The sequence below is a fragment of the Sinocyclocheilus rhinocerous genome, unplaced genomic scaffold (assembly GCF_001515625.1).
Source record: "Sinocyclocheilus rhinocerous isolate Xijiao unplaced genomic scaffold, SAMN03320098_v1.1 scaffold853, whole genome shotgun sequence".
Classification (NCBI taxonomy): Eukaryota; Metazoa; Chordata; class Actinopteri; order Cypriniformes; family Cyprinidae; genus Sinocyclocheilus; species Sinocyclocheilus rhinocerous.
The window spans coordinates 1,388,386-1,415,846 of NW_015627738.1; the positions used below are offsets into that span (position 1 = coordinate 1,388,386).

Genomic DNA, 27,461 nt, shown 5'->3' on the forward strand with positions numbered 1-27,461 from the left:
TATATATGTATGTATGAAATACAAACAAAATATATGTAACAAAAAAATGTAATATTTGATCGTTACCTTTCGTAGTTTCTCAATCATCTCTTCGATGCTGATGTCTCCATTCTGGGATACTTTGCTTTCCATTTGCGTCAGCCATTCACACAGCTCCTTATATTTATCACTGAAGATGGCCCATTCATTCAGCTTCTCACTCACCTGCTGCCTGCGCAGACACAACTGCACAGACAGATACACACAAACATACGCCTTTAGTTATTTCAAATATGGTTGAGCATTTCAGCTAAATCTAAGTAGATTCAATTAAATATTTAGCCACAACGTCTCTCTGTATCTTTATAATATGCAAAATTAAAAGAGAAATAAACACAAGTAGTGCCCAAAACTACTTTGAAGAAAAACAGAAATCAGACCATAAGGGCAAAGAAGTATGCTTACCAGAGCATCATTAAAAATACAGCAAGAGTGAAGAGTTTCTGACAGCCTGTACCTAGAGTTAAATCTTTCTACTGAAATATCAAATGTACTCTTACATCCTGTGGTGTCTCAGCTCACGCACCGGATGCCGCAGAAGACAGAGGGTGCATAAAAATCTTCCTTGCTTTGCATTCAAGTTTCACTTTGAGCTAAAAACTGGTGCTTTGCATTACTCTACTAGCAAAACATGATGTTTGAAAAGCAACTGAATTGCACAGCTAATTTTTCCTATATTTAATTACAAGAAAGAGTTTTTGAAGACTGTCTGTGGTTGTGTTTTAAAACCCAATGAGCTTCCTATGGAGCCCAGATAGCACTCGTATGAATGTGCCTATGATATCTTGAAAGATTTCTAAAGAGTTTGCACCAACAATGCAGGCATATGTAGTAAAACAGCACCACCTAATGGCCAAACAACTGTGTTCCTGTGTACCTGGTGACAGATCTCCTCCCACTGGCGGTGCAGGAGCTCAATCCGTTCCTGCAGCACACGCAGATCCTCAGGACTGATGTAACTGGACAGAGACTCTCTCAACACCGTCAGATGGGTCAAATCCTCCTTCCAGCCGTCAAACATGCTCTCCAGATCCTGCAGGAAATGGGTGCTTATTATTTCTCATGATTTCATTGTTATTCAGTTGCCCGCACTGAATCTGAACTTTGCATACCTTGCAGCGCATTTGTTCAGACTGCAGCTCCTCATGGCGATCTGGGAGCGGCTGGGAAAGCTGGCGTTTAAAAGCTCTCAGTTTCTCCAGAGATCCTCCGATACCTTTTTCGCATCTCTCCCAATCCTACACACAGTTTGAAAGAAGTCAAAGTGGTTTCTGAGACCAACACATTCTTAACAATTACAGTATCATCTGAAAACACCTTTTAAATTAAATTAATGTAGTGATGTAGACAAACTCGTGCAGACATTCGTTTGAGAGCAAAATAAAAAATGGAATAATGTGGAACTACTAGAAAGCAATATTTGACAGAATCAGGGTGACAGACACAAACTTGAACAGTACAATAATCTAAAACACCCTAATTTATATATATATTTTTTTTAAACTAATAACAGTGATATAAAGTAGTCAGTGTCATTTTAGTATCGAGATACTATTAGTTTTTTTTAATATATTTTACATTTGTTTCATTTCATTTGAATTTTCATTTTACATTTTTTGTAATTTTTTCATGTTTTTGCCATTTTTATTTTTATTTAAAAAATATGTCAGTATAGTTTTTATTTTATTTTTTTTTTCTTTTCAGTTTTATACTAAACTAAGAATAAATCTAAGGTTTTTATATATTATTATTTGAGGTTTGAGGTTAATTTATGTTTTCAGTTTTAGTTTTAGTTAACTATAATTACCCTAATAGTGGTATTCAAGTGCTATTTTAATATTATTATTAACTAATATTTATATTTAATATTTATATGTGTATTTGTATTTATAATATAATTTATGATATTGATATTTACATCATTATTATAATTATTTTATATTTATATTTAGTCACTGTATATGTAAACACAAACAATAACAAAAAACATTGGGTGTTGTGGGATGAATGACTCAATTTTGGGAAGATTTTTATTTTTTATTTTTTTGAAAGAAAAGAATCACTAAATTGATTCCAGACATGTAGCAATAAGGACTGCAAATGAAGTAAACAGGTGGCACTGTGACATAGAGAACTCTACCCTGAGCAGAACGGCCAGCTCTTTCTTTTGTTCCTCCAGGCGGATGTTGGCGTGTCTCCAGCGCTCCTGTATGTCGAGCAGCTCCTCTTGTAGAGCCGCTTCGGCCCGTGTGTCAGCAGACAGAAGCAGCTGTCTCCCTGCCTCCACCGTCAGGATGTAACTGCCCTGCTGCCTCAGCAGAACCTTCTCCCTCAGCTGCAGGAACAACCGAGCGTCAGCAGGGGGCGCTAACAGCCAGCACAAAAGCATATTTAGGTCGAAGGATACTTACCTGAACTGCATCCAGCATGGCTCGTGCCTGTTGCAGTGGCACAGGTGTGCCCGCCTGCAGGGTTTCTGCCTGATGGGACACTTCCACCAACCACTTCCTCAGCTTCTCCACCATCTTCCTGTAGCGCTGCCACTGCCGCAGGAGACTGTCTATGATGCCCCTGCGCTGCTGTGCCCGTCTCACCACCCCCTGCCACTGGTTACTGAGCAGAGCCAGCTTCAGCTTGAACTCATCTCTGGAAACACGGTCATGTTCAAATTTAAGCATTCAGTCTGTTCAGGTATCTTGAATGCTGGTATCTTGCATATGCATATATCTGATGATGATGATGCTGATGATGATGTCGCTCACCTGTCGTCCACCTGTCCCTGCTCCAGCATGCGTTGTCCATCGCTGATGATGGAGTGAAGGATCTGCTGTCTGCTGAACATCTCTGCCTGAAACAGCTGTAACATTGCTCATTTATTTGCATCTAGGCAAGTTCTGCAAATCATAATCAGCACCTAATTTGCTTTTGTATGTCTCACCTCATGAGCTCTCTGCTGTTCCATCAGGCTCTGGAAGTTTCCGGAAATCTCCACGGTCAGTTTCTCCTCCGTCTGCACCAGGAACTCCATCCACGTCTCACACTTCTCCAGAAATGTCTGCTGCTGTAGCAGCAGGGCCTGAAGTTTGCTGAGAAGAGAATTTAGACATCCTTTAGAAGGTGAACACACTTGACAATATCTACTGTAGTACTACTATATATTTCCATGAAGCTCTTTACAAAGCCCACAAAGAGCCATGCAGAGTATTTAAGAACGAGTTATAATGATATAATCCTTCTTCATATTGAGTTGGAGTTCAAACCTGAATCTCTCAGTGGTCTGAGCTGAGGTGGTGGACCAGCTTCTGTTGAGGTTCTGCAAGCGTTTGATCTCAGAGTCGTTGAGAGGGAGTCTGTAACCCAGTTCATTCAGCCTCTCCAGATCAGGAGCCATACTGCTGAACTTCAGCATTTGTTTCTGCACAAAAAAACAAACAAAAACACTGTTACAAGAACATTGGTGGTCAATTAATATACTGGCCAAGTCATTTTAAGTGACACAATGCACATTTACGATTTTTAGATTTTGAGTCTATCTGAAGTACATAATGATTAAAAAAAAAAAAAGATAAATAAATAAAGTGAATCAAATGAAAGCTGCCTTAATTTTTTCTTATACAATTTATGTATATGTAAAACAATTACAAAATAATTGTACAAAAATAATAATATAATAAATAAGATACAATTAACATAAATGGAAACATAAATTCAATCAACTGTGTCCAATATATTTGACTTACAGTGTACATATCGGCCACCCTGATCCTGGGTTATTTTGGGATTATTTATATACTACTATAGTATTTATTATTAATATTTTGAATTAGCTTTGATTTTTAGATTTTCAAATTTTAATTTTAGTTTAATTATTAGTAATTTTGTTATGTGAGTTAATGATTTTTATTTAACTGAATTTTTTATTTTTATTACAGATTTATTTCAAGGTTATTTTGGTATTATTTATATACTACTTTAGTATTTATTAATATTTTGAATTAGCTTTTATTTTTAGATTTTTTCCGATTTTAATTTTTTGTAATTTTGTTATGTGCTTTACTGATTTTAATTTATTTTTAATGTATTTTCTATGTAAGGTTTAATTTGAGTTATTTTCATATTTCAGCTCAAAATTATTTTATTTCAGCAAGTTGCCAAGGCAACATTTCAAATTTTTTTTTTAAATTTTCATCTAATATTTATATTTTATTTCAGCTTTATTTCAATTAACGAAAAAAAAAAAATGAATTAGTTTTAGTAAACAATAACAACACTGATCTGATTTTTCCAGGCATCCCAGCATAATTTATCCATTCAGGCTTGTATACCTTGAGTTCCTCCATGCGGTCCTGGATGAGTGACTGGTCAGAGGAACCGTTGGGATCCTGGCCTTTCAGAACCTCCTCAGCTTCCACGATCCAGCGGGACAGAGAGTCCAACTGCTCATTAAATGTCTCATAGTCCCGAACTCCAGCCTGGGGAGAAAAAAACCCTCAGTACCAAACACTAAAACACTCTCATACGGCACTGAATGCTCTTCTTCACTCACCTGCAGCGCCACCTGCTGTCGGCTCAGGCTCTGCTCTACAGCACTGAGGCGCTGGGTGAGAGACAGGTGGTCAGACTGGATGGAGGCAGCAGCTGATGTGTCCACCTGCTGTTTGAGCTGCTCTCCCAGCTCCAGTAAAACCTGCAGAGACGCCTGGACGGGAGCCTGAGAGCGCAGCAGCTCCTGAGGGAACATGGGATGAGAGTAAATGCATCTTGAATGAGATGAAAATGAATCTACATTTCTAATGTGGCTGATTATGAAATTAAAAAAAAAATTACATAAGTAGTTGCGGTTGCGAATTTATGATTAGTGAACACTTAGGATCCACAAACTATTTAAAAACTATTCACAAACCTTTTCTGTATTCTACAGGGTTTACAGTGGTAGATTTAGAGCTATAAATCTTAAATGTCTAGATATTCTTAATGCTTCATAAACGTATCTATAATGCCTTATACTACACATTATAATTAATTATACTGTTTCATACACAACTATAACCACAGCTAATTTAAAATCTAATCTAAAAATATAAATTAATTAAAAATAATTTTAAATGAATTAAATGCATTTACAACTCGGACTGAGATGAACATGATTCTGCATTTTTAATAAGGGTTAATATGAAATATAAAAATTTAGAGAAGTAGTGGTTGTTCAGAATTCATGATTAGTGCATTAGTAGAATAGACAAACACTTATTTATGAGAGCATATTATACAATTGATTTTAAGGCATTATATCTAAAAAAAATTTTTTTTTAAATAATTTAAATTAATTTAAAAAATAACTATAAATTATTATAATACATTAAAAACAATTTGATGTGGGTATTAATGATACTTCTGACTAACCAGACAATATATCTGATAAAAGGAGTAACTGATAACTTCCACAAGTTCACTTGTGAAAATAAAATTTTGTTGCTACAGTACATAATAATAATTGTTATAAAAGTGAATAAAGAACATGGAAACCACAATACAATGAGGTCTCATCAGCACTAACTAACAAAATAACAAGGAACAATATAATTTTGGAGCATTTATTAATGTTTGTTAAAGTTAGTGTTCATGTTAGTGCATTAACTAATGTTAACAGATACAACTTTTGATCTTAAAAATGTAGCAGTAAATGTTGAGACTTAATTAAGATTAATAAATGCTGTAGAAGTATTGTTCATTCTTAGTTTATGTTAGCTAATGTTAACAAATGAAATCTTAATGTAAAGTTTTACCACATAATCATATACACATGCACACACACACACGCACACACACACGCACACACACACACACACACACACACACACACACACACAGAGTCTGAAACCTGGAGAGGAAGCGTGTTTGCGTGGTGGGTGGGTGGCAGCATGTGTTTGTGTGTGTGTGTGTGTGTGTGTGTGTGTGTGTGTGAATGCCGGGTTTCCGTTTGACCTTTGATCCCTGAACTGTTGCAGACGTGACGGGTGAAAGGGCTCCAGCTCCTCGGCTGGATTCGGTTCTGCTGGAGCCTGTAATTATCGTTACGAGCTCCGGCAGATACGCCCATTTCTCCAGACCGCAGTAACGTGCCTGAACGAGTGCAGGACGTGTGAAGAGGAGAGCTGCAGCGTCTCAGCGTGAGCGCGTGTAAGCCTGGATGTCTGAGTTTATAAGACACACTCCTGCTCTAAAGCCCGCTGCTCACGCTGGCTAGCTGAATTTTAAGCCTCTCTAAACCATGGAAATGCCATGTTGATGCTCTTTGAAACTTTTCATGGTGTTTTCAAACTCTTTCAGTTGGAAAATGTCTTTTATAGCTGCACTTGCACGTGTGCAGAACACCAAAATTAAAGCTAATTTAACACACACACAGAGTCTGAATTGCACTCACAGCACAGTCTTGGATCCAGGTGGACACTTCCTCCTCTGTGATGTCTTTGTGGCTGGCTGTCTTGAGCATCTGGTTTGCTCTCTCCTCTAGTGTCTGGATGCTGGAGTCACTCTGTCCATAAAGATCTTTATAGCTCTGCCACAGCTGCAGGAGTGCCTTACTGCTCTTCAGACGCTCCACGATCTCCTCCTGCAGACTGTTCCACCTGAATACCACAAAACACACACACTTCCATTCCATTAACCTCACTCACAAAACCATTTGAGCCAAAATGACTTTGCAACCTAAAACGCTTGCAGGTCATTAACCTTTTGGATTACAGACCTAAGTTTTTCAGTTTATACATTTTCACTGAAGTCTTAGGTTTAAAGGAACACTACACAATTTTTGAAAATAGGCTCATTTTCCAACTCCCCTAGAGTTAAACAGTTGAGTTTTACCGTTTTCGAATCCATTCAGCCGATCTCTGGGTCTGGCGGTAGCACTTTTAGCTGTAGCTTAGCATAGATCATTGAATCTGATTAGACCGTTAGCATCTCGCTCAAAAATGACCAAAGAGTTTAGATATTTTTCCTTAATATGTAAGTGCTATGACAACTATAAAGCAGCACACAAAGCAAGTTATTATTATTTTTATATAATATATTATATATATATATATATATATATGAAGAGTTCATTTGCAAAAACCGATAAATGCCACTTTCAGAAAAAATGAGCTTATTGCCGTGCATTATTCTCCACATATAGCGCGATCTGAACCCTAAACACGTTTTGTCAAAAAAGCCGTTTTTGTCCACTTTCAAGGCATCGCGGGTTCACGTTTTACCGCAGAAGCCGACAAGCGCCCTTGTTGCTTTTGAACAGAAGCCGATAAATCCATTTTAGCGAATCAGCGCGCTGTATTCGAAACTCTAAAACATGAAATGTGGAAATCTGCTTTTGCCAAAAAACGACTGTTGGAGTTATCTGCTTTTGCTATAAAAAATTTTTTTTAATATGTTAACATATATATATATATATATATATATATAATTGATAGACAACAATGAAAAATGCACCTGGCGTTAATGTCTTTCAGTGTGTTATTGAGTGTGTCAGACACAGTCGGGTGGCACTCCTCCAGAAGCTGATGTGTAACTGATCCAAATTTTCTTAGACTGCTTTCTTGTTTCTCAAGGTCCTCCTGCAGGTTCTACAGATGTCAGAAGAAAGAACAGGAGTTATTTTTTCCACTTTCGGTCCATATTTTACAGATGCACTTTAACTTGCTTTACCTGTAGACTCTCCACCTGTAGCCGCGAAGCCTCCAGAGATCCTGTGAGCAGACGGTAGCGGGACACAGAGTAGCGTCCCTCTGTCAGGTAGCCGTTGATCTCTTCAGACGCTTGTTTGTATTGACTCCATTTGTCCTGGACAGACTTCAGGCTGATCTTGAGCTGTCCGATCTGAGACACAGCACAAATACAAACACAATTTAAATGCAGAAACCCATGAACAAACACTAGAACCATATATAAATTCTGTTCAAAACCTTACTTCTAGAGTACTCATAGAATCAAATGATGCTCTAATTAAAACAGTAAATACCAGGTGGTCCAGATTGGCCCATGTGTTATTCAAGGCTTGTAGAATGAACTATCCCTTAAATCGTAAATTTCTTAAAAGTATATAACGTATGTAAAAAGCTCAGAATGAAATTATCTACCAAAAGTCTGAATAGAGTTTGAAAAGTGTGCTGCAGCTGAAGTCTCACCCTCTCTGTAATACGTGTCTGCAGTATCTGCCAGCGGCAGTTCATGGCGCCAAGTTTCTCCGCGAAATCTGTTTTATCGCTGCGTTTGCTCTCCACGTCTGCACCACTGATCTGGAGCACTGATTGATTCACAAAGTCCACAGTGAGCTGTTTGCAGTTCACATCCACTCTGAAGCCCTACAAGAAGTAAAGGACAACAACATGGAGAAAACAGTTACACATAAAAATACTTGTGTTGCTAGACTTCTGATGAAAGCCATAAAATCCAATCCTACCAACAGATTAATGTGGAAAAGGATTGCCCTCTTAAATATGATAGGCCTTTTGTAGACTCTAACAGGTGTAAAACGGGTAAATGAAGTCACCTTGTATCGCTGCAGGTACTCCTGGATGACCTTTGACCCAACAGCCCCTTTGAGATTCTCCTCATCCTTTTCTATCACTCTCTCCATCAATGAAATCCAGTTCACAAGCTCAGCGATAGCGTGACGGGATGCTAGCTTATCCATCTGAGACTAAAAAAAAATAAAAAATTATATTCAAAAGATGAAGGAACTAAGAACCCCAGAAATTAAACTAATCCTATTTGTTGGAGCAGAAAGGCCTGTTTAGTGAGTGGAAGTGCTGGTCAGTACCTGGTGGAGTTTCTCTTGAACTACGGGAATGCGGGCGAGCAGTTCGGACCACTGAGAGTCCAGACGGGCGAGTTCAGACCGCAGGGACGCGGTGTCCATCTTCTTGAGTCTGAGCAGCTGGTTTCCCTCGTTCAGCACAGAGGCCTTCAGACTGGAGCGGGTCTCCACCTCCTTACTGAACTCCTGCACAGAAGAAAAGACAGCACATGAAATAACCTGGATCTTGTGCTTTCTGGAATTACTTCTTTATAGACATGCAAAAATATAAATAATTATACAAATAATAATTGTTTAATTTTGAATAATTATTAATTAAAGCTTCTTTTGAAAATATTTTCATTGACAAAAACATCCAACTGTGAATATAAATTATTATATAATAACTATATATTACTAAAAAAATAAATAAAATACAATAAAAACATGTTAAAAAACTTAATAAATAAAATAAACATGATCCGAGACACTGGGATAGGCTCCAGCAATAATAATAAAAAATAATTACAAATAAAATAAAATAAAATAAAAATTCAAATAAAATTTAAAATAAAATAAAATAAAATAATTCAATTTTGTTCACTAGCAAAGCTTGGACCAGTATGGTCTTTCTGGTGAAACTGGTTGACTAAATGCACCAACATCCCAAACACACCCCATGCCTGTGATTTCTTGCACTGAACCAGTCTAACTAACCAGAAAAGCTGATAACTGGTCTTTAACGGTCTCCAGTTCCTGAGGACCAGCAACAAACTGTGTGTTCCAGAACTCCAAGCGTTCCAGAGCTTCCAGTAGCCAGCGACTCAATTCAACAGACTCACGCTTATACCTATGACAAACAACATGCACATATAATAATAAATATAAAATATAACAATTAAACAACAGACATGAAATTCAGTTTAAAAAATCCCGACCTTGTTGAGTGCTTCAGGATGGATTCCAGGTTCTGTAGCTCTTTGTTGATCTTGGTGGAGTTGTTGAGCCAGTGCTCGCCCAAAAGAGTGAGCTGGTTCTCCAAGCTGGAGCAGCTCACACATGACAGAAGATGCTTCCCTTCCTCCAGCACCTGATGCAGCTTGTGTTGGTGCTCCGTCAGACTGGCTTTAAGGGCCTAACGTGACAATAATGGAAGGTCAAGTTGGGAATCTGGTATTATTAGATTATCTATCCTAATAACAGATCACACCCATATTGGCAAGTTACTCTAGACTACGTTACAACTAATCCTAACAAGGCACGATGGCTGAAGATTTATGATTTCACTAAGTACCTGATAGAGCTCTATTCTTTCATTCAGTCTCTCCTCTGACTCCTCCACCAGGCCGATGCTCGGCAGACTTCCCTCCACAGCCTCTAGCAATCGGTACAAGTCCTGATAGTCTGAAACTAGACGACTCCATGTCTGATAAAGGCACAAAAACATACAAATACATACGTATGTAAGAAACTATTTCATACTTTGAAATATTACTACCATTTAAAAGTTTAGGATCGGTAAGATTATTGAATAGTTTTGAAAGTCTCTTATGCTCACCAAAGCTGCATTTATTTGATCAAAAATGCAGTAAAAAACAGTAATATTATGAAATATTATTAACATTTAAAAAAAATAATTTGTATATGTTGTAAAATTAAACATTTATTATTATTATTATCAATGCTGAAAACAGTTGTACTGCTTAATATTTTTGTGAAAACCGTGATACATTTTTTCCCAGGACTTTTTGAAAGTTCAAATGAAAAGTTCAAATTCATTTGAAATAGAAATCTTTCCAGTCACTTATGACTTCTTCCAAAGTCCAAGCTTTTGAACAATAGTGTACAGTATATATTCATAATACTTCATAAAAATCATGTTACCTCTGAGATGCACTCCAGCTCAACTCCTTTTTTGTGCGCTTGCTTAAGCACATCCTGAGCCCGGGCTAGTGTCTCCTCCAGAGTCTGCCGCTCACGAGGCAAAACAAAGGCACTGCTTTTTTTGTAGAACGTCTCGGTGAGGACCATGTGCCACTCCAAACCTTGGAAAAATTCCTGGAAAAGAAACATTTGGGGACACATAAGCATATGAGGGACGTGCACAACCTTCTAAATAAACACAAGATGTATTTGGGAGTTTTGTGTACCTTGTGTTTGTCTAGAAGGTTGTGCACGTCGTCTACTGAGCTGGCGATCATCTTCAGGTCAGCATTCATCTTATCCTGGGCCGTGTCCACCAGATCAATTAGATCCTGCAGAACTCGTTCATACTGATTCTTCAGTGCCATGTTCTGGTTCAGCCCGCTCCGTCGAGAGCCCACAGTCATCACTAGTTCCTCATAAGCATCCTGTCCAGCACACACGGACAACTTTGAGAAGACTTGGGTATTTCATTTCTAAGCCTCTATAACTTGGGACTACTTGGTGCGCTTCTGTTTTTATAGTAACTGATAACACAAAATGTTGATGCCACTGACTGGTTGTTACCTGTAGCTTCAGCAGCTCATTGGTGGAGAACTGGTCCGGCTGTAGCTCCGCCCCTCTGGCTTTCAGCTCTGTTATTCTGTGCTCAAAGTCTTTCAGCATCTCCTCTGCCTCTGCAATAGTCTGTCAGAACAAAAGTGAGTTCTTGGATGAAGTGTAAACAGTTTTATTGTTAACTAAAACTAAACATAAGACTAATAATAAATAAAGCTAAAAATAATAATATATAAGATGAAGTATTACAAGTTTAAGGAAATCACTTTAAAAATAAATAAAAGTGTAATGTAAATATTTAAAAAACTAAAACTAATAAAAATGACAAAACAACATGACAAAATGCATAAAAACTTAAAATTAAAATGAAAACGTGAAATATTAAAAAAGAATAATATTATAATAATATATGAATAAAACAAACACTGGCATACTACTGCAATCATTGTTAATAAATATGACAACATCTAATAATGAAATACAATTAGTAATCGCAGTGCATTAATTAATAATCAAGAAGTATTCTTTCTTACTTCAATCTGTTTAGTTGTTGTGTGGTCAAGAACTCCTGCCACTTTCTGGATAATCTGGAACTTGCTTTCACTAAGCGCTGTAAAGAGATGCTGCAGCTCCGTCTGAAAACAAACAGGAACTGAGATGATGTTGCAGGGTTGCATCAATGTACAGAACTGAACGGTGCCCATCAAGCCTGATTCCCACCTGGAAAGCTGTGAGCTCCCGCATTCTGCTCCTCATGGTGTCACAGCGGCGGTCCAGTGCCGAGTCCAGAGCTCCCAGGCGTCGAGTCAGACAGTCGAGGGTGTCCTTCATCAGCGTCTGCTCTTCCTCAGATAGTCCCACAGAGCCGCCTATCAGCCCCTCGCTGTGGCTGACCTGCCTCGTCACCTCCGTCACTTCTTTTCCCAATGTCTGCGAAGCAAGGAAGCGTTTGACCGGTTTAACTTCACTAAAACTTAAGATTTATATATACACTTATGCATTATCAGATGCTTTTATCCAATAGAGAAGCATAAGCAATTCATCACAGTGCCAACGACATTCATGGTATACTACTATACAATGCCACCTTGTGAAGTAACAACACGACGCCGCTTGATATTTGTATTCAAATGTGATGTATTTAATTCTACAGCTCTATCTGTAGTTTTACTTTTTACTATTAGCAGTGTTATTATTGTTAACTAAAACAATAAAAAATTATTTTCGGTAATTAAAATTAAATATAAATATTATAAAATATAAATAAATAAAAACTTAAACGTGAAAAACTTAACAATTAGAAATGTTGCCTTGGCAAGTAAAATTACTACAACTACAAATAAAATGAAATTAAATTAGTGCCATATAGAAATATTAAGCAAAATTACAAAAACTTAAATTAAAATTAAAATTAAAACTGAAAATATAAAAATAAAAGCTAATGCAAAATATTCATAAATACAGTAATAGTATATAAATAATACTTAAACAACACTGACTATTTTAAAATTGTCTCTAATTAAAATTACTAATTTAATTATATTACAAATTTTCTAAAAATACTAGAAATTATACTAAAAATACTAAAAACGGTCTCTAATTAAAATGACTAATATTATAATAATTAATCATTTTAAGAATTTAAAATATATTTTAAAAAGCAATAATAATTTCATGCAATTTTAATATTCCATGTAATTTTCTGTCCAGAATAAATATATGTAAGGATACATATATATTTTAAAAAATCATATAAAGACTACTGGGATGCATTTCTATTTCTATGTCAGATACCAACTGATTCTAAAGTATTATATACTTAAGTGTACAAATGTCTCTAACATGGAAAAAAAAAACATCCAATGAGTGTGGGCGAATAGGTTTGGCTTTCTCCTGGAGGAAGGCTAATGTCTGTCTCATAGGAATCAGTTACAGATCCGCCCAATGTTCAGACCTCATGGTTGGAGAGCTGCGTCTCAGCGTTCTCCGTCAGCAGCGCAGGGCCAGAAAACAGTGTGTTCTCCACATCATCCACCCAAGAGGATGTGGCTGTGACTGCTGAATAAAGCTGCTGCTCCATCAGAATGACCTCTCGCTCTGTGGCCTGCAGAAACAATCAAACATTACCTAATGTTTATCATGACACCAACCACAAAAGCACGTCACAATGCTAAACTGTCAAATGAAGCAATAAACCTCTCAAGGCTGTGTATTGTAGTGATTTCATGGTTAAGGAGTGTAAACATTAGATTGTGTTTGTATCAAAAAGTCAGAAGTGTTTTATAATAATGTGGCTACCTGAGGAGTCATCTCCTTTATTTTCTGACTGAATCCATTGTGCAGAGACATCATGCTGGACTTGTCCTGGACATGAGTCTCTCTCTTATAGACCGGGGCTGCAGTCTTCACACAAGCAGTTCTGGAGTAAAACTGTTTGAAAACATACAACTTTTACAAAACACTCCACCAACAGAGGCAGTTTCTGATTATTACAACAGTTATGCAGCTCCAGTTATGCAAGGATATTCCCTGAAGGCAGCCAGGCAGCAAAAAGAACAGTGTTAAAGTTTAAAGGAAAATGATAGTTGAAAACCCAAATAGAGAAAGAAAGAGGGAGAGAAAGAGAGAGAGAGACTAATAGTAATATGCAACATACATTAAAAACAGATTTATTGGAGAAAAGATCTAGGCGACCTAAAATGTATGCATTTTAAGCTAAAATCTTGATGCTTAAAAGAGTCTATATATGCTATTTGTAATCTACCCTCATACATTTCAGTTATGTGAACTATTGATGGGAGAAACAAAGCTTTTTGAAACTTTGAATCACTTGCTTCCAAAACGGTTCACTGTTCATCAGATACCATTAAATATGAAATGTCTGTATGTGTTCTTTTATTAATTTACAGGGCTTGTTTTGTTTATTTGTTTAAACAAACACTTGTTTATAACAAATGATTCGAAAAGGTTTCAAAGCTTCATGAAGCAGTGTTTTGAACATGCCCATCAGTAATGTGAACATGATAATGAAATCACTGTACCGGTTGTTTGCTGTCTTGCTCCAGCGTGTTCATAAGGAGCTGTAGTTTAGTGGCCATGTCTTTTTTCAGACTTTCCCATCTCTTTCTCCTCTGCTTCTTCACGGCCTGAACGTCTCCCTCCGGCTCTACATCAGGCGAGAGGATCTGTGTCGCACTGCAGAACATTTGACAGACAGAACTGTGAAGAGAGAGTCAGGGGAGTGCGATAATGACAAAAAGTGATATCTCGATATTTTCTGGAATTTTGCCGATAACGATAATCAGATGCTGTGCGTGTTATTGTGCTTGTACTTTGGCAGGTTTAGGACTGCTGACTCCCAAAGCTTTTGATATATTCTGTGTGGTGATTAGTTTGCAGGAGTAACAGAAATGAACTTTTCCAATAAGTTTGAATTGATTTCTACCTTTTATGGTCATTTTTACCTTCACAAGGCCAATTTTTTTCTAACCTAATTAAATGTATGCATCATCTTTTGTGTCAAATTCTTACATTTCATCAATAAATTCAAATAGTAAGATACTATAGGGATGTTACCAATCAAATGAAATCAGTATCAACAAAATTTCTATTTGCAATGCAGAGCAGAGGTGGCACAGAATCTGCATCTGAAGTGGCATTTAGATGCATTTACACAGACTGTTTAATGCAGGACATGAATGCAGTTAACCTGCAGGTACAAAAGCATAAATAATGTTATATAATATATATCGCAAAAAATCATAAAAATGATATTCCTGTGAGATGTGAGAGAAATGTTACCTGGCTCTGACGGGTGACGCCTGCTGGGTGAGTATTTCCTCTCCACGACTCGCTACAGATTTCAACAGCTTCTTCTGCTCTGCAAGCTGCTCTTCAAGCTCCTGAATTAACCCAAAATATTGTCATTCCTCATTTAAACAGATGCTTTCTTATTGAATGCAACTTACAGTAGACTTACCACAGGTTCAGTCCCACTGGAGGACACAATGGTGATAGTTCTAGATCCATTCTTTTGTTTTTTAAAACCCCAAAACTACCTTCTTGTAAAATGTGATCTACCTTCTGTTTCTGGAGGGTGTCCTGGTGCTGTAGGCTGCGTGTGGAGCGGGCCTGGGCCAGCCAGTCCTGCATGTTTGGACTCTGGGAGAGACTGGAGTCTGATTCACTGGAGTCTGATGGCTCCTTAAGGGAATCCTGCAGGAGAGGGAAAATGCAAACATTAGTACTTACAGTGGATTAAAATTTTGGTTATCATTCTGCAATATTCTTATGAATAATAGCAGGAAAAGAGGAAGCCATGCAGGAGATTGTCATATTCAGACCGAACCCAGTGCTGCTGAATTATTCTGCACATAGAGTGACAAGCAAAATACTGTAGCTGTGATATATCATTATTACGCTCGCTCTTTGAGGGCCTTTCAACTCCTCCCAAATTAAAGTAGCCTGCAGGACATAAAAGACAAAATGTTTAGAGACTAAGAGAATCTCACAAAAAACATGTTTTGGTCAAATTTCACCCCAAAAGAAAAAAAGAATAATTTATATTTTATTTTATTATATTATATTTTATTTTATTTTAATAAAACTTATTGTTTTATATTCTGTTTGTATATTTATTATTTTATGTATATTTTATATTTATTTATGTATATTAGGTTTATATATATATATATATATATATATATATATATATATATATATATTTATTATGTACAATGATAATACCATGTTTTTTGGGCATCGTAATTTTTTTCATTCTTGGAATACCATCTAATGCAATGATATATGGCATATACATAAGTTAATTATTCAGTGTCATGACATACAGTATATCAAAGTATAATAGTATGAACACCTGTAAGTCGCTTTGGATTCAGAGTTCAAGCCCCACCTGAATGTTGATCTGCTTGTCCTGCAGCATCCTCTGCAGCTCTAGCAGGCTGCCTTTCAGCGTACGCAACTTCCTGGCCAGCTGCTCTGCGTCCTCCCTGTTCTCCGCTCGGCCTTCCAGCAGAAGATTCTCACTGTGTCTGGAGAGCTCGGAGAGAGCCAGCACCTTCTCCTCGATCTCCAGCAGCATGTTCTGCAGGAGCAACAGAAGCGAGGCCAGCTCAAACATGGTTCTTCCACTGTCATCCCAGGCCCTTACCAACACCTACAGCGCCGTACATTATCCGTAATCCCTCACGTGCCATGCTCCCAGTAAGCATGCATTCTTTAGGATAACAGGAATGTATAAAAGTACTTGAAAATATATCCAAAATCCAAAAAGACTATGCATATGCTTCTAATAAAAAGTCAAGGTGTTTCACAGTGGGACATCTGACAGTTTGTAACCTTCTCATGAAGGCAAAAGTAGCCCCGCCTCTTTCCCCACCAATACTGCAGCCACCCTCATGAATATGTGATAGGAGGCAGAGCAGATTTCCAGTGAGCACCAATCCTCTCTCAGGAATACTCTAATACCCTTAAAGCCATTATAACTGTGAACGGTGTTACGCTGAGACATTTACATAATCTGATTACAGCTCGTGCCACAGACGCTTAAGAATCAATCCATCTGAACGCTCAGAGGCCTTCTAATACTGCTGTTTACGGTTAACAAAGTTTCCTGTTCCTGAGTCCAGTGGAATTCAGCAAAAACTCAATCATTTAAAAACACAAAGCAGGCATAAGTTTCAGGAGTTAACACAAAATAATACATTTTCTTTTGTACTTCAAACTGTAAATAATTAATAAAGTACTGTACACATTTAGTGATCTGCTGTAGGGGGCGCTCTAACCTGACAGTCTCTGAGTTGCTCTTCCATGTCTGAGTCTTGAGAGCAGGAAGTGATGTTACCGCGAGTGCTCTGCAGCCATTGGTGCAGCTGGTCTGCCTGGTTCAGGTAGCGCTGTAAAGCCTGCGCCTCTTGCTGCTTTTCCACACGTTCACTCTGTCGCTCCTACACACATCAGCATATATACATATATACTGGGTATCTTTAAAGAACAGAAGCCTTTAACAGGCAATAAAATGAGTGAAAAAATCAGTACACCATAACTTTCTGAAGAAACAAATATACATATGAAAAAAAACTGAAAAAAAATTTATTGAAATACTGATCATAATTGTTAGTGAATATCCATCTTTCTGTTATTATGGATATTTTTTTTTTTTTTTTTAAAGAAATGAATGCTTTCCTACAGCAAGGACACATTAAATTGATCAAAAGTGACAGTGAAGACAGTTATAATGTTACAAAAGATTCCAATTTCAAATAAATGCTGTTCTTTTGAACTTTCAATTCATCAAATAATCCTGAAAAAACGTATTATGATTTCCACAAAAATATTAAGCAGCACAACAGTTTTGAATAACGATAATAAGATTTTTTTTTTTTTGAGCAGTAAATCAGCATATTGTAATGATTTCTGAAGGATCATGTGACACTAAAGACTGGAGTAATGATTCTGAAAATTCAGCTTTGCATCACAAGAATAAATCAAATTTTACAATATATTCAAATAGAAAACTGTTATTTTAAATTGTAATAATATTTCACAATATTACTGTTTTTTACTACAGCCTTGGTGAACATTAGAGGCTTATTTCAAAAACATAAAAGCCATTTGTTTTAATTATTATTTACCATATTATTTATTTATTTTTCAACATTACTAACTTTTTTAATAGGCAGTCACACCTGGTTTGCATTTCAAAACTACATTTGAAGTCACAACTTTCCTAAGGGAAAAATAAAGTTTTACTTTATTTTTTCACAACATGTTTGCAAAAAACTGAGCACTAATTATGTATGAAGGGTGTTCTAAAAATAAGTTAAATTATTATTCCTGGCATACCTCAAGAAGTTGGCGTTTTCCAGAAGCCTTCATGTGGATGGTGGTCATCCTCTCGGTCAGCACAGTGAGCGTGGACTGCATGGCCAGCTGATCCGCAGAGTCCGAGTCCACCGCATCAGAGATCAGCTCTTCTGTGAAGCTGGACTGAAGCTCATCTATATCATTCTGCAGTTTGACAATTTCCTCCATCTGATTCTGGAGGATTACGGCAATATGACGTTTTGTTGTGCATCAGTAATCTTATACATTTCTTACAGTGTAGAGCTGGAGCAAAAACAATGAAGAAGCTCCTTTAGTATTTCAATCTTCTCACCTGATGTAGGACCATTTGTCTGTCGGGACTGAGATCGTGCATAGGAGGCTCGTTTAATCTGGTCTCGATGGACTCCATCTTAGTAGAGATGGACTGTAGAGAGCCCTGATAGCGCTGCTGCTTCTCCAGAGCCTCATAGAGCGTCTTCTGCTTTTCACTTATCTGTAAAACATGAACATAAACTTGAAGACCAGATTTGAAATCCTGGTGCATTTGACTGTTGAACACAAAAAGCCATACGTACCACACTTTTCAGGGTCTCCCACGAGCGCTGAAGATCATCTAAGCTCGCTACAGACTCCAGCGCGGGATTGTACAGCTCCTGGATGGGCGCTCTGGTGAGAGTGGCCCTTCCCATGGACATCTACATTCAGGACAGTCAAGAGAAAACCATGCAAGATTAAATATATCATGTTAATACGCTACAAAGTCATTGCACTGCAGTCTGTCACAGACTTAACATGTACTGATTCAGGTTAAAATTAAGGGTACTATATGTGACCCTGGACCACAAAACCATGGGGTATATTTGTAGCAATAGCCAAAAAAACATTGTATGGGTCAAAATTATTGATTTTTCTTTTATGCCAAAATCATTAGGATATTAAGTAAAGATCATGTTCCATGAAGATATTTTGTAAATTTCCTACCGTAAATATATAAAAACTTAATTTTTGATTAGTAATATGCATTGCTAAGAACTTCATTTGGACAACTTTAAAGGCGATTTTCTCAATATTTTGATTTTTTTGCACCCTCAGATTCCAGATTTTCAAATAGTTGTATCTCGACCAAATATTGTCCTATCATAACAAACCATACATCAATGGAAAGCTCATTTATTCAGAAGGATAATTAATTTCATAATTTAAAAAAATTGACCCTTATGACTGGTTTTGTGGTCCACGGTCACATATGTTCAGAATGACGCATTACACCCACTATTACACCCGATTATAGTTTTTATTAATATTTTGAATCAGTTTGTATTTTTTTAAATGTTAGTTTTTATATTTTCCATTTTCCTTTTATTGTAGTTTTTCGTTTTAGTAATGTTGATGTGCATTTCTATCATTTTAGTCTTTTTTAATGTCTATATGGTTTTTATTCATTATTGTAACCATATACAAGCCATATAAATATTAGATGAAAATTAAATGAGAAATTAAATGAGAAATGGTGTTAACTGAAATAAGCTGAAGTTCTAAAATGAAACAAAAATAAATTAAAACTATATAGAAATATTTAAAATGATGCAATTTGATTTTATTTTTGTGAGGGACAAATAAACCAGTATAAATACGAGCATGTGATTCATTATTTGAATGGACTGGACAAAGATAAGACATTTTTACACAACAACTGACAATGTAGCACATTACTATACAAAACATTATTGCATATTGTTTCATATACTATTTCCACAAATAGAATGCAGTATACAGTATAAACTGCGCAGTAGACAGTATGTTGAGTTTCCATTACCAGTGAAACTGCTAATTGCAAAAGGGCAGCACAGGCTAAAAGTCTGCTAGAAATCAGATTGCTTTGACATTCCTGCTAATACCTTGCTAATGGCTGCTTCAGGGTTAGTGATAGGAGAGGGAGATCGACAGAAAGCAGGAGAGCAGATCTCACTGCTGGTGCCCTCCTCGCCAGACTCCTCTGTCACAGGAGACAGGAGAGACTGACAGCGACCAGCCGACATCTGACAGCATCACAAGAAAGAGAGAGTCACGGAGCAGAAGATATTAGTCGATCAGTTCACAAAGCTGTTAATCAAGTTATTTGATTTTGACATGCAAAGATCACAGAGCGATACAGTAAGTAAAAAACGCTGTTCAGGTAAGAGGGTCAGTTTTTCATCAACACAATGCAAATTGATTTCTTATTCTGCATTTTCCAATTCATCATTTTCTTAATAAGTACTTTTGTTTTGTTTTCATGCAAAATATTTAAATATTTAAAACTAAATTTGGATTCATCTGAAAACCCTTTTTCAAGGGTAACAAGTCTTAATATCTTATGCCATTTGCTTGTCAAGTAAATTGATCTTGATTTAAGGATGATTATATATTTTTAATACAAGCCAATTAAAAACATGATTACAAATCATGTTTTGAAGTGCACAGAGTTATTTAGAATATATGAACAAACAGCAATTGCTTTTTAAAATATTGAACACTCCAGTCTGTTTCCTTTTCCCTCAATTACACTGTCATGCCCACGTTCAGGGTAATGGTACGTACTGAGACTTGTGATTGGGTATTTCTTTTAATAGCATCACCGTCCAGTTCCTCCAGACTCTCGGTTAAACCCTCTGCATCACTCACTGTCAGGAGTGTGGTGGCGTGTTTAGCTTTCACCGTCAGCATCTTACACTTGGAGTTCAGGGATGCAATTTGCTCCTGGTAGCCCTTGATTTTCTGGGCCAGTTCCTGTTTAGATAAAAACAAACACAGAATATGACAGATGTTATTTAGCTACCCTTTAGGTTAATGCAAGAAACAGGAAAGATCAGTCTGGCTAAACACTAACAAGTTGACATTAAAACACAAAAACAAGATTAGCGGACAGTGTGGCATCTCTCAGCGGAATATCCATCTCACCTCATCAATGTTGTAATTTTTACCTAAAACGAAAACTATTCAATTTTTAAATTGGTTTTTAATTCATTATTTTTATTAATATTTAAAAAAATTAATTCAAAATTAATTTTTAAAAATCAATAACATTTATTCAGAATATTAATAAATACAATAACACTGCACCTCATGATGGTTAATTTGTGTCTGCAGCTCTTGAATGTTACTGGTGTTCACAGGTTGGTCCTGTATGACCCGGTGAGCATCTTCAATCATGGCCTGCAGGTTTTTGACTTCCTGTTCATACTGTTCATACTGCACCACTGCCTCCTAAAACAGATATAACACACATATGCACACGTTTATTTTTATATCACAAAGAAGACATTAATTATAATTACTACACCCCTTAACATCCTCTTTCAGACACCTCTGACATATTTAAATGCAAAATAATACACTATTAAGTTATTTTACGAAGGTGTTTCATCATGTAGACCCAACAATGATGTTGGTCTGGTTTAATATAGCAAAACCAGACCCACTCTTAAAGTACACATGCAAAGTTATTCATACTTCCTTAAAAAATAACCCTCTGAATATATCTCTAATTTATAATCCTTTCTGACAGATCATAAAACAAACACAACATTTGTGCCTAATAAGCTATAAGCACTAGGGCTGTCAAAATGACTGAAAAACTAAATTCGAATTTTCTACTTAAATATTATCAAAATTCGAATTATATTCGAATTTAAAAGGCATAATTTCAGTTAGGGGGAAAAAAGCTTTTGGCTTCTCTCCTGAGGCCACAAGAGGGCGCATCGAGCAAAATATTATGCACGTTTCTTCAAAGCGTAATAAAATAACACGACTATCTTTGAAAAAAACGTAGACATGTTGAACTTGCATTAATTTTACATGGCTTTCTAAACATGCCGTTCTCTGCGAGACGCGAGTGCAACGCTGATAGATGTCCCTCTAGAAAATGTGATAAATATGCGTTCTGTGTGAACGGCTTGGTTTCAGTTTTGACGTAAACAACATCTTCTCCACACTGATGCTCTCGTTTCCCGTAATATATGAATGAACAACGTAGCAGCGTCGCATCTAGTGGGTTCAACTGGATAGGCTAACAAAAGCAATAACACTTACATCGTCGTCGCATTTCGTACACCACTGATAATACTGCCTGATGCACACCTAAAATTCGAATGCAAAGTTTTTGCATTTGAATGTGGATTTTTATTTTAAATTCGACGAATATTTGAAATTAAGCATTCAAATGCAATCAATGACACATACATCGTCATCGCATTTCGTGCGCCACATAAGGCTGCCTGACGGCTGACGCAGACCTTAAATTCGAATGCAACGTTTTTGCATTCAAATGTGGATTTTTTATTTTTATTTCAACGAATATTCGAAATTATAATTTTTTTTTGACAGCCCTAATAAGCACGCAACACATGATCCAGGAAGATTCAGAAATGTACTGGATTTGGTGCTGGAATCGAGACCAGCTGGTAAGCAGGTGTTTTTATTCCCATCTGGTGCCGCAACAGCTCCTCCTACCTGTAGGATGTTGCATTGCTGGATGGCGGTGTGCTGCAGTTGACTGGCCTCTTGTTGCAGATTCAGAGCAGTGCGGCAGATGGACAGACTGGTCACCACTTCCTCAGGAACTCTTAAAGCGCTCTGACAGTCCTGTACGGCCTCCACCTGCTGCTTGAAGCTCTCCATGTCCGCCAGCAAACGCTGAAAAAGATCAAAATCTATTCTAAGAACAAAACTACTTCCCTTCCACACTAAAATATATGTAGCAAAAACAGGTTAATGGAAAGCACTTAGTAATTAATCTGAAGAACCTTTCTGTTACCAGGTCCAGATATTTAACCAGCCACTACACTACAGCCACAGACTTATTTACTTAGAAGAGTATACTTTATTATGTTTACTTTATGCATACTTGAAAGGAATAGTTCACCAAAAAATGAAACTTTGCTGAAAATGTACTCATCCTCAGACCATCCAGAAATTTAGCATTCCATCACTTGCTCACCAATGGATAATCTGCAGTGAATGAGTGCCGTCAGAATGAGAGTCCAAACAGCTGATAAAAGCATCACAATAATCCACACAACTCCAGTCCATCAATTAACATCTGACTGCAGAAGATCCTTTGATGAGCAAGTCATGTAATACTAAATTTCTCCAAAGAAGCAAACTTTTTGGAGGGTGTCTTAAAGAGGAAAATAAATACTTCTTGAGAATCAAGACAGATTAATGTACCTGTCTTTGAGTCAGTTGTTCTTTTAGACTCAGTCGGGACAGTTCTGGAGATGTAAGAGTGGCCTGAACCTGCTCCAGAGACACATGCAGGGCCTTCACTTCAGTCTCAAACCTCTCCATATCCTGAAACAAAATAGAAAGGCAGTCGCATTTAGCTAGAGAAAAAGTCTCCAGTGTAGTTAAGAGAATAAAACATAAAAAAAAACGTCACACCTTTGCTGCGTCCTGTAGACTCTGCAGTCGTAATCTGATGCTCTGCTCCAGCTCCTCAGTGTGCCGGCTCAGTTCTGACACCTGCTGTCCCATGGCCTCCACCTGCAGCGTCTCAGACAGTATCTCCACCTTCTCCTGCATGGCCCTCAGGTCACCATGGAGCTCACGTGACTCACGTAGAACAGACTGCAGGGCCAAAAACACAGATAGGTGATTTCACAAAAATAATTGAAGTTGGACTCTATGCTATTTGTGTATTCTGTGTATTGTGGTTCACCTGATACATCCTGATCTGCTCTTGCAGGTGTGAGGAGGAGTTCCAGATTATGTTGGCCTTCACCAGGCTCCTGGCTCTGTCTGTCCACTTCACTATGAACTCAAACATCTCGTTGTATTCATCTAGATGTGCATCAGCCTTGAGAGACAAGACATACCACATGACATTCAGTATATGAAAAGCTCTAATTGAAAGGTCATAAATGATCAAATAGCTTGTAGGAAATTGGTTCGATTTGACTAAGATCGTGTCTTTTTTCTATTAGCAAAATGTTCTTTTTGTCTTTAATCGATTAGTAGAATATAATAGATCTTCTTGCCTTCTTTAGCCATATTGTCTTATATTCGGCCAGTCGAAGAGTGTGATGATGGATCTCTCGTAATTTGGCAATAGCATCAGCCAGCTGTCTAGCTATCAGAGGGTTACGGCGACCAAAGTCCTGCACTGCAGCTTCTAGCTCAGCGAGATTTCGTCCACAGCCGTCAAGTTCATCACAGAGATGCTAGAAATACAGTCCAAGTACTTTATGGTCATTCAAAAGAGGGAAATTTGTTTATAAAAAAACACCAGAAATATTATCAATTAAAAAGATTATTCGGATGCAACACTAACTCTGGCCTCATCTTTGGCCTGATCAATATCAGTGGCCTTTTCCTTTAGAGACGTAGAGACAGCCTTCAATTTTTCGGACACGTCATGAATTCTGGAGTTGAACTCCTCTTTAATAACTCTGGTCTTCTGGATGTCTCTCTCCTTGGCTTGAACCTAAAGATACGATTCATTATTTATATCTTACATGAAGCTTTAGTAAAAATTGTTGTTGAAAACATATGTCTTCTACAAATTAATAAAAAACTGCCTATTAATCCATAATGAAAACAAAAGGGTAATTATGTACCTGGTCCTCAATGGATCCCAGTGCCAGGGACACTTCTGCCAGTTGCATTGAGATCTCAGATGGTAAAATAGTGTACAGGTCCAAGTATTTACTTTGCTGCTGTTCTGCAAGCTTGTCTACATTCTGACGATGAGTAATCAGCTCTCCATGCATCACCTGCACAATGATACAATTCAATTAAGGCAAATTCATAGTACCATTCTATTTACTTACTACTGTACACAATATGCAAACCATCTATATGCATGCAATACCAGAATGACACACTGTGTTTGCTAAAATGTGCAGTATACAAGCAAGATATACTGCGCTGGCTACTGCATCCCACATTGCAATGTGCTCAGCTTTATTTCAAATCATCTAAATAAACATGCACTATAGTGAAAACAGTGTTGCATACTAAAGTTTATAACATATATTGCCAGATGCAGCATACTATTTCAGGTATTATTTTTCACCTCCAGTTCTTGAGTCAGAATGTCCAGATCAGATGTGGGGTTCAGCAGAAGCTCCCTGGAGTCCTGGATCCAGCTCTTGACAAGACTCAGTCCTCTCTCCACGCCTTCTCTGTCCGACAGTTCCTGCTGAACCCGAGTCTTTCCTGTCCTGGCCTTCTGCAGAAGACTACAAGAGACACGGAATAAACAGATTAGCATTCAGTCCATATTTGGCATGCGGCATCAGTCTAATTGGGCCAATATGGGAAGCAAGACTACACTGACATTAAACAGGTTGGTATTCAGTCTTTACTTTTTGCGCTAGCTGCAAATGCACTAGTTACTGTAGGCAGCTGAATGACAACTAATATTACACAGTGTATCGGTGATCATACTGATACAGTGTTTCTTTAAAGTCTGTAAAAACATGGTGCCATTTTCTATGACAAGTATTAAACAGCACTGTATTTTGGTGGATTTCATTATTATTGTTTTGTATTGTATTGGAGGAAGACTGTGTACCTTTCTAGCTGATCTTGCACAGCTTTGACCTCCCTCAGACTTGGCAATTTCTCATGATCAGCCGCTGGCACAGACACCTCCACACCATGTAGCAGGCTGAGAGCATACTGTCGTAGTAGAGTTAGAGAAGACAGCTCCCTCTCCAGGTCCTGACTAACCAGCTCGTACTGGTCCAGATGCGACTGCAGTGTGGCTTTGGAGGCTTTCTCAGCAGTGCAATCAGGAACGCGGCCCTTTAGTTCTTCTGTTACAGCTCTTACCTTCATCATCTGAACAACATAATATCTTGTTTGAAAAACTGTCATTTTTTGTAACATTAACCTGTTTGCCCAAGCTCTTGTACCATTAAATTTGATATATGTATTCAATATACCATTTCAAACCATTTAAATGTTGTAGCATTATAACATTTCCTTAATTTGAGTAGAGGCAGAACCCCGGGATATCTGGCCACAAATACCACAAGTGAAACTGCACCTTTTCCCTGAAAGTTCTCCATTCGTGGGCCGTATCCTCCAGCACCCTTTCTTGACCTCGTGCTACACTACGCAACCTGGTCCAGCGCTGCCACACTGTGGTCATGGATCGGCTTATGGTGGCTTTACTGGCGTCACTTCCAATCAGCTCTAACTGGGACGCTTGCTCTTCCAGAACAGTCAGCTTTTCTTGGAAACTGTTCACCATGGATACTAACGACTGCATGCCAAAGATGGAGACATTTTGAATTGGTTTACCATCATGTAGACAGCTGAATAAGTTTATTGTCTCATGAAAGAGAGTCAATTCTGCATACTTAGCTCACCTTATGACTCCGGAGTTTCTCTTCAGCTTCCTGGTTTGTTGCAGCCTTGGCTGTGGAAAACTCTGTTAGCTTCTTCTCTGCCTCATTCATCAGCTCAATGACTGTCTGTCTGGCCTCCTGATATGAATTCCACTGGGCAACACAGCTGAAAAGGTCACATTATAACTGTGATTATAATTCAGGCCTACAACAGTGTTCTTTTTTAACATCACACTTAAGTCGATTTACAACACCAACCCCTTAATATATCTAAAGGCTCAAATGTTTTGGAAAAAATTGTATTCTGTACCAAACTGCACCTGTTCAGGATGTCTTGGTGGCACTGCAGCTGGTCTCTGACCTCTACGCCTCTCTGCTGTGCAGACTTCACACTAAGTGTAAGTTGCTCCTTGGCTGTAGGGTTGACCAGGTTTTCAAGTTGAGGTGGCAAAGATTCCAGCTCCTCAAGAACACCCAGGAACTCCTGTTCAGTGGCCATGATGTCTTCCTGTTGCCTCAGACACTCCTCGTAGTTCTCCACATCCACCCCAAGGCTGGCCTGCTGCAAGAAGCCCACAGCGTCCTCCAGCCACTCACAAGCTGTTTGCATTCTGGAGTGATACTTCTGGCACAAGGCGAGAGCTTGCTCTAGCGTTATCTACAGGAGAAACAATTGGATTCATTAGTGTGTTAGCTAGGGGAACCATTGGTTGATTAAGGAAGTCTTACTGGCTTAGCTAGTTAAGAGGTTTGTTAGGCATACTGGTAGGGCTGGACGATATGGCCAAAATTGATATCACGATATATTTCTTAATTTCGGTCGATACGATATAATTCCGATATCGATATGAACACTATTTACCTGAAATAGAAATATTTTGTAACATTATAAATGCCTTTATCATCACTTTTGATCAATTTTAAGCATCCTTGCTAAATAAAAGTATAATTTCTATAATTTCTTTCCC

At 37.7% G+C, this 27,461-nt stretch overlaps 1 protein-coding gene across 1 annotated transcript in view; it reads right to left on the reverse strand.

The window, feature by feature from the left end:
- The window catches only part of syne1b (spectrin repeat containing, nuclear envelope 1b), a 112,659-nt gene that overhangs the window by 14,782 nt on the left and 70,416 nt on the right, over nucleotides 1–27,461 (reverse strand). The window contains exons 81-130 of the mRNA XM_016546041.1: nucleotides 26,814–27,151; nucleotides 26,515–26,659; nucleotides 26,190–26,408; nucleotides 25,713–25,981; nucleotides 25,212–25,377; nucleotides 24,754–24,909; nucleotides 24,468–24,620; nucleotides 24,175–24,357; nucleotides 23,856–23,993; nucleotides 23,579–23,764; nucleotides 23,366–23,488; nucleotides 22,649–22,831; nucleotides 21,260–21,403; nucleotides 20,738–20,926; nucleotides 20,056–20,196; nucleotides 18,733–18,852; nucleotides 18,489–18,650; nucleotides 18,176–18,370; nucleotides 17,116–17,277; nucleotides 16,224–16,415; nucleotides 15,392–15,526; nucleotides 15,113–15,213; nucleotides 14,353–14,530; nucleotides 13,610–13,741; nucleotides 13,266–13,415; nucleotides 12,032–12,241; nucleotides 11,845–11,946; nucleotides 11,321–11,440; nucleotides 10,981–11,181; nucleotides 10,715–10,888; nucleotides 10,125–10,256; nucleotides 9,769–9,965; nucleotides 9,548–9,680; nucleotides 8,855–9,037; nucleotides 8,585–8,734; nucleotides 8,133–8,396; nucleotides 8,054–8,101; nucleotides 7,741–7,911; nucleotides 7,525–7,658; nucleotides 6,464–6,668; nucleotides 4,586–4,768; nucleotides 4,365–4,511; nucleotides 3,300–3,454; nucleotides 2,978–3,125; nucleotides 2,802–2,896; nucleotides 2,451–2,685; nucleotides 2,180–2,374; nucleotides 1,152–1,277; nucleotides 917–1,072; nucleotides 67–225 (exon numbers count right to left, since the gene is read on the reverse strand). Of these exons, the coding sequence (XP_016401527.1) occupies nucleotides 67–225; nucleotides 917–1,072; nucleotides 1,152–1,277; nucleotides 2,180–2,374; nucleotides 2,451–2,685; nucleotides 2,802–2,896; nucleotides 2,978–3,125; nucleotides 3,300–3,454; nucleotides 4,365–4,511; nucleotides 4,586–4,768; nucleotides 6,464–6,668; nucleotides 7,525–7,658; nucleotides 7,741–7,911; nucleotides 8,054–8,101; nucleotides 8,133–8,396; nucleotides 8,585–8,734; nucleotides 8,855–9,037; nucleotides 9,548–9,680; nucleotides 9,769–9,965; nucleotides 10,125–10,256; nucleotides 10,715–10,888; nucleotides 10,981–11,181; nucleotides 11,321–11,440; nucleotides 11,845–11,946; nucleotides 12,032–12,241; nucleotides 13,266–13,415; nucleotides 13,610–13,741; nucleotides 14,353–14,530; nucleotides 15,113–15,213; nucleotides 15,392–15,526; nucleotides 16,224–16,415; nucleotides 17,116–17,277; nucleotides 18,176–18,370; nucleotides 18,489–18,650; nucleotides 18,733–18,852; nucleotides 20,056–20,196; nucleotides 20,738–20,926; nucleotides 21,260–21,403; nucleotides 22,649–22,831; nucleotides 23,366–23,488; nucleotides 23,579–23,764; nucleotides 23,856–23,993; nucleotides 24,175–24,357; nucleotides 24,468–24,620; nucleotides 24,754–24,909; nucleotides 25,212–25,377; nucleotides 25,713–25,981; nucleotides 26,190–26,408; nucleotides 26,515–26,659; nucleotides 26,814–27,151 (8,283 nt within the window). The remainder of the gene's footprint in view (nucleotides 1–66; nucleotides 226–916; nucleotides 1,073–1,151; nucleotides 1,278–2,179; nucleotides 2,375–2,450; nucleotides 2,686–2,801; nucleotides 2,897–2,977; nucleotides 3,126–3,299; nucleotides 3,455–4,364; nucleotides 4,512–4,585; nucleotides 4,769–6,463; nucleotides 6,669–7,524; nucleotides 7,659–7,740; nucleotides 7,912–8,053; nucleotides 8,102–8,132; nucleotides 8,397–8,584; nucleotides 8,735–8,854; nucleotides 9,038–9,547; nucleotides 9,681–9,768; nucleotides 9,966–10,124; nucleotides 10,257–10,714; nucleotides 10,889–10,980; nucleotides 11,182–11,320; nucleotides 11,441–11,844; nucleotides 11,947–12,031; nucleotides 12,242–13,265; nucleotides 13,416–13,609; nucleotides 13,742–14,352; nucleotides 14,531–15,112; nucleotides 15,214–15,391; nucleotides 15,527–16,223; nucleotides 16,416–17,115; nucleotides 17,278–18,175; nucleotides 18,371–18,488; nucleotides 18,651–18,732; nucleotides 18,853–20,055; nucleotides 20,197–20,737; nucleotides 20,927–21,259; nucleotides 21,404–22,648; nucleotides 22,832–23,365; nucleotides 23,489–23,578; nucleotides 23,765–23,855; nucleotides 23,994–24,174; nucleotides 24,358–24,467; nucleotides 24,621–24,753; nucleotides 24,910–25,211; nucleotides 25,378–25,712; nucleotides 25,982–26,189; nucleotides 26,409–26,514; nucleotides 26,660–26,813; nucleotides 27,152–27,461) is intronic.